Below are 15,842 nucleotides of genomic sequence, written 5' to 3'. Positions count from 1 at the left end.
CTAGTACAGTAATGTACGAACGGCGTATATATATATATATATATATATAGTATGTAGGTGCATGATGATTTGCATGATGTATGATTTGGTTTGGGGGTTTGAGGCTATTGAGAGTATTTAAAATAAATGAATAAATCTCAAATTAGTGTAATCCCCTTTTCTGAATGCAGATGAGCAAATATTTATGCACATTAGTCAAGAGGTGCTTGTGTTTTTGTGTCTTTGCATGTATTTCCCTGTCGTGAATACATACATACAGTACTTAACTGTGGTGCATATGCGAACAGGCTTTGCTCACGTCTCCCTCTGTCATTTAACTCAAACGCTGCGAGTGTCTCTCTGGGCCTGTTTCCACGTGTGCATATATATCAGCCCCGGCGCATACGCTTCTCCCAGAGCTGTGTGACCTCCATAGATGCCCTCTCAAGTCCCGGCAAGAGAGCTGGGGAATGAGAAATTAATTGCCAAACAATGCATAGCTCCCATCCATTACGGTTCTCATCATGTCAGATGATATCGAAGCATTACCGGATGTCTGGCTGCATAATTTACCGCACCCCCCTCCACAACCACCGCCGCCGCCACCTCCCCTCCACTGCCCACATCCCAGTTGCACTCTCTGATGGATTTGTGGGCCCTGCCACAAAAGGCTCCATTAGATGACGTGACTTTTATCCTCTTTTTCTTTCCCACCATTCTCCTCAGCCAACTACGACATGTGTAGCTCTCAGTGGGATCATATGACATAAACATGGGGGAATTGATGAGCTTTGGGAGTTCAGTGAATCATGCCATTGTGAAGAGGCTGCTGCTTGTCTGAGATAGCTTAAAATAGATGTTCTTTCTGTATAGGTGTGTGTGTATTTCTCATCATAGATAACATGTGACATGGTGTCTTATAAATTGATTCTTAATTAGCTGATGGCCGAAATATAAGAAACCCTTTGGTTAACATGTTAAAGCCTCAATTACTTCTCTCCAGTTTCTTTTGCTTTTATTTTGTAGGGATAGGGTGAGATCGGGACGCGTCTTGTAATGTTAATCTCATTGTTTTTACATGACTGTGAAGACTCAATGACTTTTATATTGGTACTATTGATATAGAGCTGCAAATTAGCTTAGCCGAACATAAGGACTTTAAATAACTGGAAATGGCTGCCCTGACTCTACGCAGCAGTGACAAAATCTGCCGACCCCCACTTCTAAAGATGCCGAGTGGTGTGAGTTAAATTTCATTTGTTAAATCCATACAAAAATCCAGACCACTTCATGTCAAGGAGCTGTGACTTCATGAGTCCTCAGATGATGGTTCAGAGATTTGATGGTGACAGCTTAGTGAAGAAACTTGTAGACCAGTCCCAAGATTAAAGCAGCAATTAGGTTCACAATTACACGTGTCATACATACATTAAAACCTGGCAACCAAGGGAGGTATTTTGAGCCAAAACATGATCTTTTTCTTAACCCTAACCAAGCATTCTTTTGTTGCTTAAACCCAACCAGACAATATGCGCAGCATTGTCACAACGTAACATAAAACTCAACCTAACATAGACGTGCAGTTTCAGCATTTGTAGTTTGCACAAACATTTATACCTGTAATTATTTACATTTTTTGTTCTGAACCATAATACTACCCCTAATATAATGCAAGTGGAGCTGTAGCACTGTTGCCACCCCAGAAGGCCTCTCAGTTTGAATACTTGAGGGAAAGCCAAACAGTTTGCACCGAACCATCATGACTCATTAATGGTATTATAAGTTGACAAGACCGTTGTTCCGGAACTGTCAAAACTTAAGTGAATGTAGTTTCTGAGAGAGGTTCTGACATCAGGCCAAACTTTAAGAGCAGTAGACTGAGCTATAAAGTGGAAGCAGCACCCTCGGACCAAACAACCAAGTGACACAAGAACAGGGTTAGAACTTTTTTCATCCCTTAATGGGTGTGATCACGGATTTGGTGAAAGTACTTCAAGTTCATTTCTTTCTAAAAATACATGTCCCAGCACCCAGAAATCCCTTTTTGCAGGCTTTAAACAGTTTCGTGGAAAGTTAATGGGTGACATCACACAAAGACTGTCAGATATTTTCAAAAGTCCCTACTGAAGATGTAACCATGCATAAAGGTTCAACATCTAAAATTAGGAGGTAATTGGGTTCAGCACGAGGTTGGTAGAGTCACTTTACCGTCTGAGGCTCATTTCATTTTCTCCCCCCAAAAGCCCTCTCCACCTCCTTTGATCTGGCGTCTGCAGAAGTTTCTCAGAGCCGTCGAGCCCGCTCTCGGTGCGGAAACGGCAAGTCATATGAACCGGATTCATTTCATAATGGCATAGCAGGTTTTTTTCCTGGAGCGAAGTAGAGTGGGCTTATCTAATTGTGGAAGCCACGAGCCCTGGGATACAGAGAGAGAGGCTAATTAGTTAGAAATTAATGCTTTGAAATGAAGCACAAAGCTCTGTGTGCGGTGGAAACAGACGTCACGCGTTTTGTTGAGGGGGACTTTTGTGCAACAGAAGCTGAGCGTAAATGATGAGCGAGACTCGATGCGAGGAAGTCGGAGGAGTGCCCACAGACGTTTGTCCTGTCTTATTAATGTAAAGGTCGCCTGTTTAGGTGTAGGAACCCTTGGTTTAAAAATCATGAATATCTGATAGCTGGCTGTTAGCATTATTCATATTTAATCGACTTTGTAATGCCTTTGAGAAAGCATTGAATCTTTAATATACAGGAGATGAATTACTCTGAGGTTTTATGCCGTTTTTGAATTATGTTTCTAAACTTGGCCTTGAATCATTGTGGAATACCTGAATGCATCCGATGACGCAATTCTAATTAACAATACCGCAACGAGGAAGTGCTTTTTAAGTAGATTTTGAAATAAGAGATTCTCAAGAGCTGAAGAAGAGTTCAACCATCTATATTCATCCGTCCTCGTCTTCGTTTAGGACCATGGTTTTGTTGTATTTCTAAAAAACTCACAACCAGACATTGAAATCTTCCTCTGAGGTCACTCACGAGTCCCTCGGAGCATGCCAAAGTTCTCGTTCAGTATCGTTGGTGCTCTTGAGGAAAGTTTCTTCCTCCCTTCATCCCATTGGATAGAATGAGAAAGCTGGCAAAGCAAAACAAAATGTCCTTGTGTTGTCTCCAAGGCGATAGTGCCTGCAGACTGTGGCTGCTGTGTGCTGCTGGCTTCCCTTTTTTTTTTTTTTGTGCTCATCTCATGGAAAAGATATACAAGTTTGCTCAAGGACACTTTTTTTCTTTTCCACTCCTGCTCTCTGTCTCTTGTGTGAGCCTTTGCAGGCGTATTTAACATGCTGCGTGGTGAAAAATAATTCAACAGCGGGCTCAACGGGATCATCCGGAAGTATGGAATTACATTCTAGACATGGTTCCCAGTGACTTTGAATTAACCTCATGCTGCGATGGCGATTTCCTGCAGCTATATTCTGCTGTACTCATACTACCTCCAGTATTAAAGAAGGTGATACGATGACCTTTTTCATTATTATTTTAAAAGGATCTGTAAACTAAATTAATCGAATGTTCTTTGAAATCTAGACATAACCATACACCACATTACTGATCGCAGCACATCGTATCTTATGACAGCTAATGTTAGCTCATCGTAGCAAACCTAGAAAGATAGATAATGCTGCTTGACTGACTTCACGGAGTCAGTCTGACGAGTGAACACACCGTATGTTACCAGGAACATGTTTGTTGCCTGTTGTCCCATCATGCTGGCATGTCGCGTTCAGTGTCAGCAGAATAGGAGCAACAGGAAAAGCTTCTGTTCTGTCTTAGGAGTATTATTTTCAAGATGGTCGCCCCTGCTGTTAGTCTCGTAGTCATGTAATTTAAAATCTAAATTAGACTAAATTAGCTACTTTTGTGGTGTAATGTACTGGAAGTCAGCCGCTGCTAATCTTGATCTGAGTGACGTGATGTGAAGGTAATGAGTGATCTCAACTTAAAGCAGCTCACTTCATTTTGGAAAATAAAGAGCGGTTCAGCGAGACAGTATTCTGTTGTTGCCTGGCTCTGGCTCTGGACCTGCCAGTCCACAGGTGTGCAAACGTTTCTGTGGCTCTCAGCGTGTAAAATGTTCCAGGAGCAGCCTCTTGGTAGGGCATGTTGTGTTCACTTCTTAGTTTAACAAAAGCACAAGAAGAGATATTAAAGGGTAACTCCGCCCATTTTATACATTTTACACTACTGTATATGTAAAAAGAAGCAGTGTAAAGCATGTAATATGATAAATTACCTCCAGTGGCTTAGGTGCATCATGGGTAATGTAGGCAACGTGTTTTGCTCTTTTGTTCTAGTCCTGCTCTATCAATTTTGATCATTTGTTTTTGAGTGCAGTACAGAAATAGCGGTGTACAAACATGGTGCCTGTATTACCCATTATGTAACTTAGACACTGAGTGACATCACTGGAGGCAATATGTATCTGATAACAAGCTGTTTCCTCTGGAGCTACAGAAGGCTTTGTACTACTCCCCACCCCACTACCCCCAAGTATGCAGTAATAGTCTGCCAACATTAGCCACGCTAAGCTAAGCTAAGTCAAGTCAAGCTTGCTTACAAATAAATATAACTTTCAATTTAAATAAATAAACAGAATTACATAATTATCCTTTGCTGATTTTGATAATTGATGTCACAAATATTTTTGAATTAAATAGTTACTTACTTTAATACCTAATATATTTTTATATATATATATATATATATATATATATATATATATATATATATATATATATATATATATATATATATATATATATATATGAATCTCACATCTCTGTGCATTTTACCACTTGCTCTGCATTCTGGGCTGCCAAAGCAACACACTCCCTCAGCAAAAATCTGTCACAGTCAACATCAGTCCTGCATCTGCCATCCTGACCAGCACAAGAACCACCTTATCCTAACAGGCCCGTCTGCACACCTTTTTAGCCACCAGCTTATCTGCGTCTGTGCACTGCGACCTTTGCTGACCTCAATATGAGCAGTACATTTCCATGATCAGATTTCCATGAGCCACTCCAGCGGTCTCATTTTTCTATATGCTGTTTAAGCACCGCCAGCCGATTTCAATTATACAAAAATTGATGCTACTTCCCTTTACCGAGAGTGCGGCTGACATATTTAAGGTTATCATCACTTTTCTTCAAACACACACATGCGTAAATAAGTTCTCTCATAAATAATCAAATAAATGGGCTGGTGTCCTTGAAGATATTTCTCCCTCGTATTAACATGATCATTGCAGCCACTGGGCTGCTGCGGCGCAGATTGATGATGATGTCTAATCGTGGTTATAGAATGTAAATGGTGATGTCTTGGTGGCTGGTGGAAATGTTAAATACCTATTTGAGCATTCATGTGATTTTTTTTAAAGCCCTGTTGATGGGTGGTGGTGTCAGTTTATGTTGGCCGATGAGGGTTTGTGACTGAGTGTGTGGCTGCCAGTGTGTGTGAGCACGTGACTGTGCATTTATGCTCACTTATTCAAATGTTTGCATCCAGACACACCAGTGTGAAGACGTCTTTTCAAGGCTCTTGTATTATCCACTTAACATTTACGGCTCTATATTTTGCCGATTTGTTTTTTTTTTCCTGTCTGTGAGAGAGATTTGGAAGTTATACGGCATGCATTACCAGGTAGCTGGGATTAAAAGAGAAAAAAAGGCTCTGCATGTGCTTAGTTCACATTGCAATTCAATTAGGTTCTTGTTATAGTACCACTTTGCTGATGGACTGCCTCCACAGGAGTGTCCACGATACCTGTGGATCTTAGGAACACAACAAACCTTTTTGTTTTTCTGAAGAACAAATACTCAATCAGCCTGGAACTCTTGCTGCGGCTGCAACCTATTTAATCAACCTCGGCTGTCGCTGAGGCTGCTTAGCGTCGAATGCATTGACTGCTGATAGCGGTCTGGTGTGTGTCATTACAGCCTCCGGGCGTCTCTGCGATTCCCTAACCGTGGCACTAATTTATGCCATCTTATTTTGCCGCTTTTCAAATTCCCCATACAGAGAAACCGTCCGATTGCAATTTGAAACTCGCTGAACAGGATTTCTGCAGTCATGTCTGTTATCTGAGCTCTCTGAATGTGTGACGTCCATTACACCTGCCAAACTAAAATCGACCCTCATTAAATTTTGTTTCGTGCCCCCTTTATACAGAGATTGGGACCATTTGTCACTTCTGTCATTTTGATTGTATCTCTGCATTAGGCGGAAACAACGTCTATCCCAAATTGCATTTTTGCAAAGGCCCAGATTGGGTATGAGTGTTGTGTGTGTGTGTTTGTGGAAGTGCTCTCTCATGGGAACTTATTTAAAGGGCCTAGAGTAAGCTGCCTTCTTCTGAACCACACAGAGTAATAAGATCATGACATATAGAAATGTCAGTGTAGCATACTGAAGAATTATCGTATCAAAATACCAATGTGATGCAAATGTGTAATGAGTAACACGGAGCAATCTTTCTAAATAAAGCTTCTTGCCACTTTCTGAAGCTATATAACGAGGTGTGACCTTTCTGTGTGTCCTCTGACCCTGTGTGGGTTAACCGAGTCCACACATTCATAAAAAGCCTGTCGCTTAATTCATTTTGGGCTCCTGTTTTCCAATCAGCGACGCAGGGGAAGGAATATAAAGGGGACAGAGTGGATGGGTTGATGGGATGATTGATGACAGGGAGTCGAAGACACTGAGAAAAGGGATCTCTGTGCCAGTATATGTCTCCTTGTGTGTTTGTGCTATGATAGCCCTCGTCCCCAACAGCTCAGGTAAACAGCGTCATTAGCAAGCACCCCCTGGAGTGTATCCACAGGGAGGAAATAGGTATTTCAGTTTATCCTGGCTGACCCAGAAATAGTATGTAACTACAACATCCAGTGTCTGACTCGCAGAGATATGCCCTCTTCAACAGCTCTATTTAGACTGCACGGCTATAAGTGTGTGTACGGATAGTGTGTGTTTGTGTGTTAGTTCAGCCGGTGTGGGTCCCATCGCAGACACCACGCATGCCCATGCAAGTCACACCTGCCAGTTCCAATTGATCCTCTTTGAACCATCCTCTCTTAAAGTGACATGTGGAAAGGAGGCAAGAACAGAAACCGCTCTGCGCTCTGTCCTTTTATTTTTCCCCAGTGCCAAAATAAGTTCACTCTCAGACATTAATGAAGTGTGACTGGAAAAAAGAAAGGCATTGACGCGCAATCTTCTTTTTCCAAACTCTACTTTTTGTCTGTGAGTACACCGCTTTACCTCGTGTCTTCTCTCTGTTTTTGACAGAAACATCCTCCTCTGTCATGGTGTACATGGACACGACAACGATGACGACAAGGACCACCACTCGACCGACCACTCTGACTATGACAACCACAACAGCCAGGACTACCACTACCAAGATGCCTGCTACGACACCCGCGATGGCCCAGTGGCCCCGGACCACGTCCACTGTGGTGGCCCCTGTCCAGACGCTGGTGGAGGGATTGGTACCAGAGGATGACAACAGGGCGCCGCCTTCCTCCAAGCTGCCCAACATAAGGGTGGAGTACTGCAATCCTCTGGTGATGATGGACATCTCCTGGCCCAAGACCAAGCAGGGCATGGTGTCCAAGATGCCATGTCCACCTGGAACCATAGGTACAGTCAATCCTGCTATCATGACAGATATTTAAAGGTAGTACTTTACTTCACTACATTTCATTTTAACATACAGCTAAGGTTAATTTTACTTATTCTACGACTTCACTTTATCCAAACTTATTTGGAGGTTGTGGTGGCAGCAGGCTTCACTCATATACTCTGCCCACTGTTTCCTCTGTTGGAAGTTTCTACCACTTTACAGTGTGTGGAGCGTCAATAGAGCAGAACAATGTGTGTCATTACACATCAGTTCAGATCATGGCATGCAGTTAACCTGATTAATCTTCCATAAACATCAAACATCCCTCTGAAAAAGTCTGCTACTGAAGTGTACATGTTTTTTATCCCCTCACTCTGTGAGGTTGTCAATACTCTCGTTAGGAGACACAGTCTACTGTGAGGCTCTTTGCCTTGATGTTGGTCACCAGTGTGTGTTTTGTTTATGCGCTTCCTGACTCATCGATACAGCGAGCCAAGACATACCTTAGCATTGCCTCTGTATGTAAACTACTAACTAATACACCACACACCGCCATATTTATTTCCTGTCTCTCAGGACACAGTTGGTGTAATTAATTACTGGTTAAACACATTTGTGTGCAGCGTTGTTCACCAGGCATCAGGCCATTAGTTTTAATATACGTTCCAGTTCTGACTTTGTATCAATACTGAGAGAATGAAGTCAAGTGTGCATTAAGATAAAATGTTGGCTGCTTTAGATAAGTAAGCTTTTCCCCTGAAAGCACAGTGCTGATCTCACAGCGGTTCATATTGTAATCAGGCCTGGCCACTCAGTCTAGACTTTGTGAAGGTCACATAATGGGCTCCTTTCCAAGTTATTTACATTTTGTGTGTCTTAAATATGCCTAAATGTTCAGTAAACACGTGTTTTTTTCTTACACTGTCCATTGCTGCAACACCTCTATTCACCCTGAAGCCCCAATTTCATGCCGGTCCTTGTAAGGCCTACAGTAAAGCCTTGTCTCACATTGGTCAGCTTTCACACGACTGAGCAGGCACCACCCACTGCGTTTGCGCATCAGCAGCCGTTTTTAGACAGGGCAGCAAGCCGGCAATTTGGCTGTTTTTTTGCGGCCTGGTCCGCGGTTTTAGACAGAGGGCGGCAAGTTGGGGGTCTGTTTTGGTCCACCAATTTGCCGCCTTGGACGGTACACTTATTTCTGCCTCGAGTGCTAAAAACGAAGCGTCAATGTGCCGGCCACTGTGTAAAATGGGCGGAGCCTGCCTGACCTGCACTGTTGTGCGACCTACAGTCGGGGAGTTTTAAAACCAGGAAACAGCTGATCACAGCAGTCAGTCCATCACTTCATCCGCAGACATCAAGATGAGCAACTGGACAGCTGCTGAGATCCAGGAGATGCAGCGTCTCCTCGGTCTCTGTAGCTGTATTCGTTGTCAGCTTGTTGTTGTAGCGGCAAGCTTCTTACGGTCACTACTTTCAGATTAAAAGCCCCCTGAAAGAACCCAGTTCTAAACTCCAATGGGATGCAGTGTAAAGCTCTTATTTTGAAGACAAATTCATTGTCACTGTTCACAGCTCAGCTTCGTGCTTCACGTCACGTCACATGTTTATGCCTACCTCAGAGGCGGCTTTTGGAAAAGGAGAAATATTGCGCCTCTGTTTTAGAAAGACAGGCCGGCACTTAGCCGCCCTTACCTTGGAGCAAATGTGCCGCCTTTTCCATCTAAAAAGGGCTAGTGTGTTTGCAATCACGGTTGTGCTGGGGGCATGGCAGGCTGTCTGCTGTATAATAGATAACATGATGGTAATAAGTATGATGCCTGATGTTATGCTCTGATGTTATAAGGTTTAAGATAGCACTACATTCCTCAAATGATGAATAATGAGAGACAAAATGATGCTTAAACTGTACCAACTATAACCTGGAAACCTTGAAATGAAGGGCTCTCTTTTGTCAGGTAATATCACTGCATAAATAAAATAAGTGGTGATGATACATTATTACTAACCCAGAAGAAGAGAGAATGCAAATCAGATGGTTGAAACTTCCCCATCATGATTTTCTTATGGAGCCAGTCAAACCTAAAATGGAGAGTGACATCATACGATCAAATCTGGCTCCAAGCCCAAAAAAATCATTCCATCAATCATCACATAGACTCTCTCTCTCTCACACACACACACACACACACAGAGATACAGTACGTACAGGGTTCATTAATGGGCACCACCAGCACCCTTCGAGACCTCATATGGCAAGATAAGAGGAACACATACCCCATCTCCCCTCAGCGTGCTCTTCAAAGCCGTCGCTCTTCAGACGACACTGCCAAGCAGAACATGACTGTGTGAGCTTCCTCTGCCACTCTTTGAAAGTTCCTCGAGCTCCCCCCTTCCATCTACCTCACTTGGCTCGCTGTCATTGCATCTCCCCCCCGCGACTCCCTCTCTTACTCCTCTCTTTCATGCTCCTTCTCCTGCCGCTCAGTATAGGAGGAAATGCAGAGTCCCTTATCTTATAAACCCATCAAACATACGGCTGTCCAAGGTGGACCGGGGAAGGAAATTATATGTCAATCAAAATTTATATCTGTTAATGCTGCTCGTCTCGCCCTCTAACGCACCCTCCCGCTAAGCACAAGCAAGGGCGATTTAATGTCAGCGCGTAGCCCTGCTGATGTCAGCCGTGAAAATATAGATGCAAGTTATTTGAGGTACCTGGAAGAACAAATGAAAGACACTCTGTTTGTGGACATATTGAATTCAGTGCAAATATCAGGTGTCCACAAACAGTGTAGGTTTATGCTGCATGTCTCTTGATTCAAAGTATTTGATGTATTAATTACAATTGATGAGGGTGGGTAGATATAGCAAGGTCAGACAGCCTTAAAGGTCCATATATTGAGATAGATGCGACAGGCACTAAAACGGAGCATTGAGAAGGTGAATAGAGGTGCTGCAGCAATGGACAATATGAGAAAAGTATGATTTTTGCACATTTAAAGCACATGAGCATTTTCTGTTAAACATGTAAGCATGAACCTGAGTATAATATATAAAGGCCCCTTGAAAAACGATGGCCACACCGTTCAATTGGACTCAATATCTCGAGGTATCTTTGCACTTAAACCGAGATGGAAAATTGTAAGACAGTCGCTCCATGAACCACATCTCTGTCAGCACAGAGACAGCCTTCTCGCGCGAGCTTAATTGACCTTTCGTGATGAATTCAGCTATGGCAGACTTAATTGGCACCTATTTTGGTGTATTTTCTTTCTCATGCAGGAGTTGAACTGTCACACGCACGCAGACGCCGTCTGACTTTTAATGATTTAAATACAGACACTGTCTGGGACGAGCTCGGCAGGCCTCGAGTGAAGCAACTTCATTTCATTCGCTATAAGATAAACCCATCCAATTACATTTTGCTACATCCATCAATTTAATCATGTAAGAAGTGTGTGTCTTAGGACATTGCGGTTTTATTTGGGCGCGTTTTGCAAATAAGAAAAAGTCAGACACAGAAGATTTGGGCATTAGTTGACCAGACTGATAGCAGCGTGTGCTTCATCACTCTATAATGGAAAACAGTAGTAAGAGGAACGAGGAAATGTGGCTAAGCTTGATTGTCCCAAAAATGATCTTTAAGAAAGACTCGCCTTAATCGACACACACTGAGAGATATTACCAAACACATGTCAGTGTAGCTTTTCTCTCTGTGCTCACATGCACTTCATAGTATTGTTCTCACTGAGCTGCTGTCTTTCTCCTCTCTATAGGTGTGGCCTCATACGTGTGCGTGGGTCCAGAGGGATACTGGGACCCCCAAGGACCCGACTTCAGCAACTGCACCTCCCCCTGGGTCAACCTCATCAGCCAGAAGGTACCAAGCCACCCAATATCCTGAGCAGAAGTGGTGCTACTTGAACTAACATCACAGTCAGGGTGTTTGTATCCTCACACATTTCTCTTGAGAATACAAGCATAGGAAGATTTGCCAGAGTTGAAATGTTATTTTGACATTAATTTTTTTTTTCTTGATATTTGCCACAGCTCACAATGCAACTCCACGATTTACGTATCGCTTGTAGGGTTTTAGCAGTTGTGTGGCTTTTGTTATTTGTCTCTCCTTAACTTGTCAGTTAAGTCATGGATAGCCACACGTTTTATCTGATAGAAGGGTTATGCTTTATTTCTGGTGGGTGGCTGGATCGTGGGCAGAGTGAAGACCGATACCACAACGCCGCAGTCTAATGAGCTGCTAATATAGACCACTTTCTGTCCACGATATGATACAGCAGTCGGTTGCGTTCCATCTTTCTCCAGCACACACGATTTGTATCCCCTCCTCCACGGGCAGGTTATTATGCAAAGCCCCATATAAACCCTTTCTATGTTTAAATCGGTAATAGAATCAAATCAGAAGAGGAGAAGGTAACCGCGAGTAAGGATTGGAGGTTCCAGGTTATGAATTGCTGGCAATGTTGAAAATGTTCTCCCTTAAACTCATAGGAGCCTAAGGCGTGCATGTTATAACACTTATGATGTACTCAACGGCACAATGCTCGGCCCATTAAACAAACGGCAGCTTGCAGATATGGATGGAGAATGGCTGAATAGAAGGGAGGGAAATGTTCGAGTGCATTTCTGAGCGGTGCAGCACCATTTGAGCGGCGCAATAAAGCTCCTCTACAGGCTGCTGAGAAATTAACTAAGGCAAAGTTGTTGTTTTTTTTTCTCAAACTAGCTACTGGGGCTGTTTTGCTGTGGCCATGTTGTTGCATGGATGCAGCAGTAACAGCGCGACTCTGACAGAATATTACCTGTTTAGATGTACTTGACAAAAAAAGCGGGGTGTGTATTCTGAACAAAAAAGTGTTAGTAGTTGTTGTTTTTTTTTTTAAAGCAAATCACACTTCAGCAGTGAGGAAGTCTAATGAAGATCAACGTGTCAGAGATCTGGAAATCTCCATCTGGCACTTCATTATTTTAGATCCAGAGCCGTCCTCCTGTATGTGGCACTGCTCATTACCAGATGGTTCGATGGACGAAATAAGAAAGGAAGATATAGAGGATAAAAAAGAAAGACGTGACACAAGATAAGCAGAAAGAGAGGGAGGGAAAAGAAAACATAGCTATTTATGTTGCATCCTCAGCTCCCCTCATTAAGAGACAAGAGCAGGGAGGGAAAAGAGAAAAACATCTCCCAAAGACACATTCCCCTGCATGCACCTCTGCGAAGACCAATTTAAGCAGCGTAATTGGCTTGACTAATAAACTCAAAGACGATGATGGCAGGTGATGCCAAAGTAAATCAGGATTGGCCTGTTTTAGTTGGTGTCACTGCGGTTTTGAGGCTCATCTTGCTGTGCCTGGTCTATTAGTTAAAACCTTGGCGGTAACTGACCTGTGACCTGCAGCGGACCAAAAGGGTGTTCTGTGTTTAGTCAAGTTGACTGCTGGTCAAGATTCTCTTGACCAATTATTGAATGTTTCATGTCATTATTGTACATATTAATATGTTGTCAACATGGAAAATATAAAAAAAAATCACTGAAAAAAGTTAATTTTGTTCCTGAGTTGTTGCATTAGGAGCATTTATTCCAACATGTGGCAAGCAGAGACTTGCAAATTAGAAGTGTGAAAAGGTTGACATCTAGGGGCACCTCTTTATATAATTAGCTAGCTAGATGGAGGTTGAAATGTACAGTGTAATTTGGTTAATGGGAAGTCTCATTAGCCAATAAACAGATTCCTCCAAAGCGCACAAGTAAAGACGATATTCTTTCCCCTGTGAAAGGAATGTAAGAGGCACTTTTATGTTGGCAGTTGAAAAGTGCAATATGTAAGAATTTTAGTCGAAAACATTCAAAAATTAATAGATACAATTAACAGAATGTGAGGAACAAACCGTTTTAATGTCATGACGTCTGTTATTAAGAGTGTGTGAGTGCCAACACTTTCAGCCTGAACCGTTAGCTGCACAACTAAATGAGCTAACAAGCTAATGACCATAATAGTTAGCCGCAATTTGTGCCTACTGTGGTGACATGCTGCCCCCTGTTGGTTCTGAGAATGGACTCAGCAGGTTGCTAGTTCTTACATATTGCACCTTTTAAAAGATTAGCAGATTGTATCAGCTAATCAAGGTACCTTCAGGTCCATGAAGTGGTTTTAAATGCAGTCTGACATCTGACTTTCAAACACTTAGAATGAGAACAATGTAAAAAAGAAAAGAACAATGTAACCCTAATGTAATGGCTACATATGATGCTAACATCCTGAAGAATTAAGCAGGTTCCAGGAAAACAGGCAGAACTCAAAACCCTCACAAGTTTATGATTCAAAGGCTTTTAGAATTAGGTCTAATGGATGTGTTTGGACAGGGTTGCTGGAGTGTAAAACATCTCCCAGTCCACAAAATGGACAAGATAGGGATGCTAAAGTTAGCCTAAACCTCGATGGTTTTCAGCTCCACTGCACTGGGAATAAATACTGTGCCTCACATGTCTCGAACATTTTTCTTTTCCTCTTAATTTTTAAACCCCAGAAATTAATGTGGTAAGATAATCGGCAAACCTTATTTTAGGTCTTTAAAATAATAAAGGCATATACTTTATTTTTTTTAACAATTCCTCAGAGACAAAAATCATATAAGCTTTCAAACGTAACAAATATCCAACAGGATGTTTCCTCTGCTCACAACATATACACACACTGCTTCCCTCATGCTGCAGTGCTCCCCATTAGTTTCATAAAGTTGTAATGCTACCTGGGGAAATTCCCTCAATAGTTGATTTCATAATTGCTTCCAGATACAATATTTGCCCTGGTGCACACTCAGCTGAGTACCACCTCGCCACATTAATTGTGTGCAATGTAGCAGCCGTTGGTGAAAATGCATATAGGCTAAACGGCATTCATTTTAAGGGTCTACACATTTGTATGTGGCAATTTGTCATGTTTTCTCCCATGTTTCCGGTGTGTAGGGTGCTGGTAATAAGTTTGCAAGCCTTGTTTTCCTTCAGCAGCAGAGAACTAAATCCCTAGTTCACATATATTATTTTTGTTCATTCCTGTTTTTGTTTTTTTTGTCATTCTTTTACAGCTAAAAGCTGGAGAGACAGCAGCGGTCATCGCAAGGGAATTGGCCGAGCAAACCAAGCGTAACCTTCAGGCAGGGGACATCACCTACACGGTGAAGGCCATGGTTCAGCTGGTGGATCTTCTTGATGTGCAGCTGAGGAACCTCACGCCAGGCGGCAAAGATAGTGCAGCGCGGAGCCTCAATAAGGTAGGTGAAGAAGCTGTTTGATAAGAAATACCCAAACTGTGCTTCATTCACTTCTCCTTCGCTTTAAAAGAAATATCCCGACTAGCCAACAGGCTGGATAAACATGACCCGCAGGACTGGTGACCTTCGCCCCTGCATGTCCACACTGTTCAGATCAGCCTTTACAAAGAGAACATGGAGGGAATTTAAGGTGAACTCTTTCCCTCAGTAGTGCCAATTTGTAAGTCAACATTTCCATCCTGACTTCTAAACCTCTCTGAATTTCCAAAATGGAGACCTACCTACCTTTAAGACTTCAATCCAGTCAGACCTGAACAGTAGGTATTCTTTTAATGATGCAGTATGTGGCCCAGTGCTGTCAGATAAAATGATATCCAGCGTTTCCCCGTGGTCCGACGCATGCTGAAACACACCTTCGATTTTCAGAGGATAGCTCAGGCACATCTCTTACTCTAGTAGCATGTATTATGCCATCAATTTTACTTTGATTTCGTTTAAAGGATGCTATCCATATGTCATGCTTGTCAAAAGCACTACACTTGCACCTCTTGATTTTTAGTAATGGGACAGGGTAAAGATTTTTGGAGGGGTTGGATCTAAGCTGCGGGAGTGCAGCGTTTTTCATTTTTGCTGAACCTGAAGCTAATGCATTTATTCCCCGATTCACAGCAGAGCACAGCGAGGGGCACTCAGGCAAAGCGAGCTAAAATAATACTTTCTGTCTGCTGAGCAGCCAACAGAAAAGCAAACATCAGTGAAATTCAAAATGTCAGCCGTTAATTTGCTGGAGCGGCTTCACTTGTAGAGGAACACGAACACCTGTTCTCAGATAGCTTTTTTTTTTTCCCGGACGGGTTTTTATTTCATTGCCGCAACAGACAC

At 42.5% G+C, this 15,842-nt stretch overlaps 1 protein-coding gene across 21 annotated transcripts in view; it reads left to right on the top strand.

The window, feature by feature from the left end:
* Positions 1–15,842, top strand: part of LOC119027225 (adhesion G protein-coupled receptor L3-like) — a 211,437-nt gene that overhangs the window by 130,093 nt on the left and 65,502 nt on the right. For all 21 annotated transcript variants that reach the window (XM_037112192.1, XM_037112195.1, XM_037112203.1 and 18 more), the window contains 3 exons: positions 7,327–7,680; positions 11,446–11,549; positions 14,775–14,960. In XM_037112192.1, the coding sequence (XP_036968087.1) occupies positions 7,327–7,680; positions 11,446–11,549; positions 14,775–14,960 (644 nt within the window). The remainder of the gene's footprint in view (positions 1–7,326; positions 7,681–11,445; positions 11,550–14,774; positions 14,961–15,842) is intronic.

This window comes from Acanthopagrus latus, chromosome 10, assembly GCF_904848185.1.
Source record: "Acanthopagrus latus isolate v.2019 chromosome 10, fAcaLat1.1, whole genome shotgun sequence".
Lineage (NCBI taxonomy): Eukaryota > Metazoa > Chordata > Actinopteri > Spariformes > Sparidae > Acanthopagrus > Acanthopagrus latus.
This window is presented reverse-complemented; position numbering and strand designations above follow the sequence as displayed.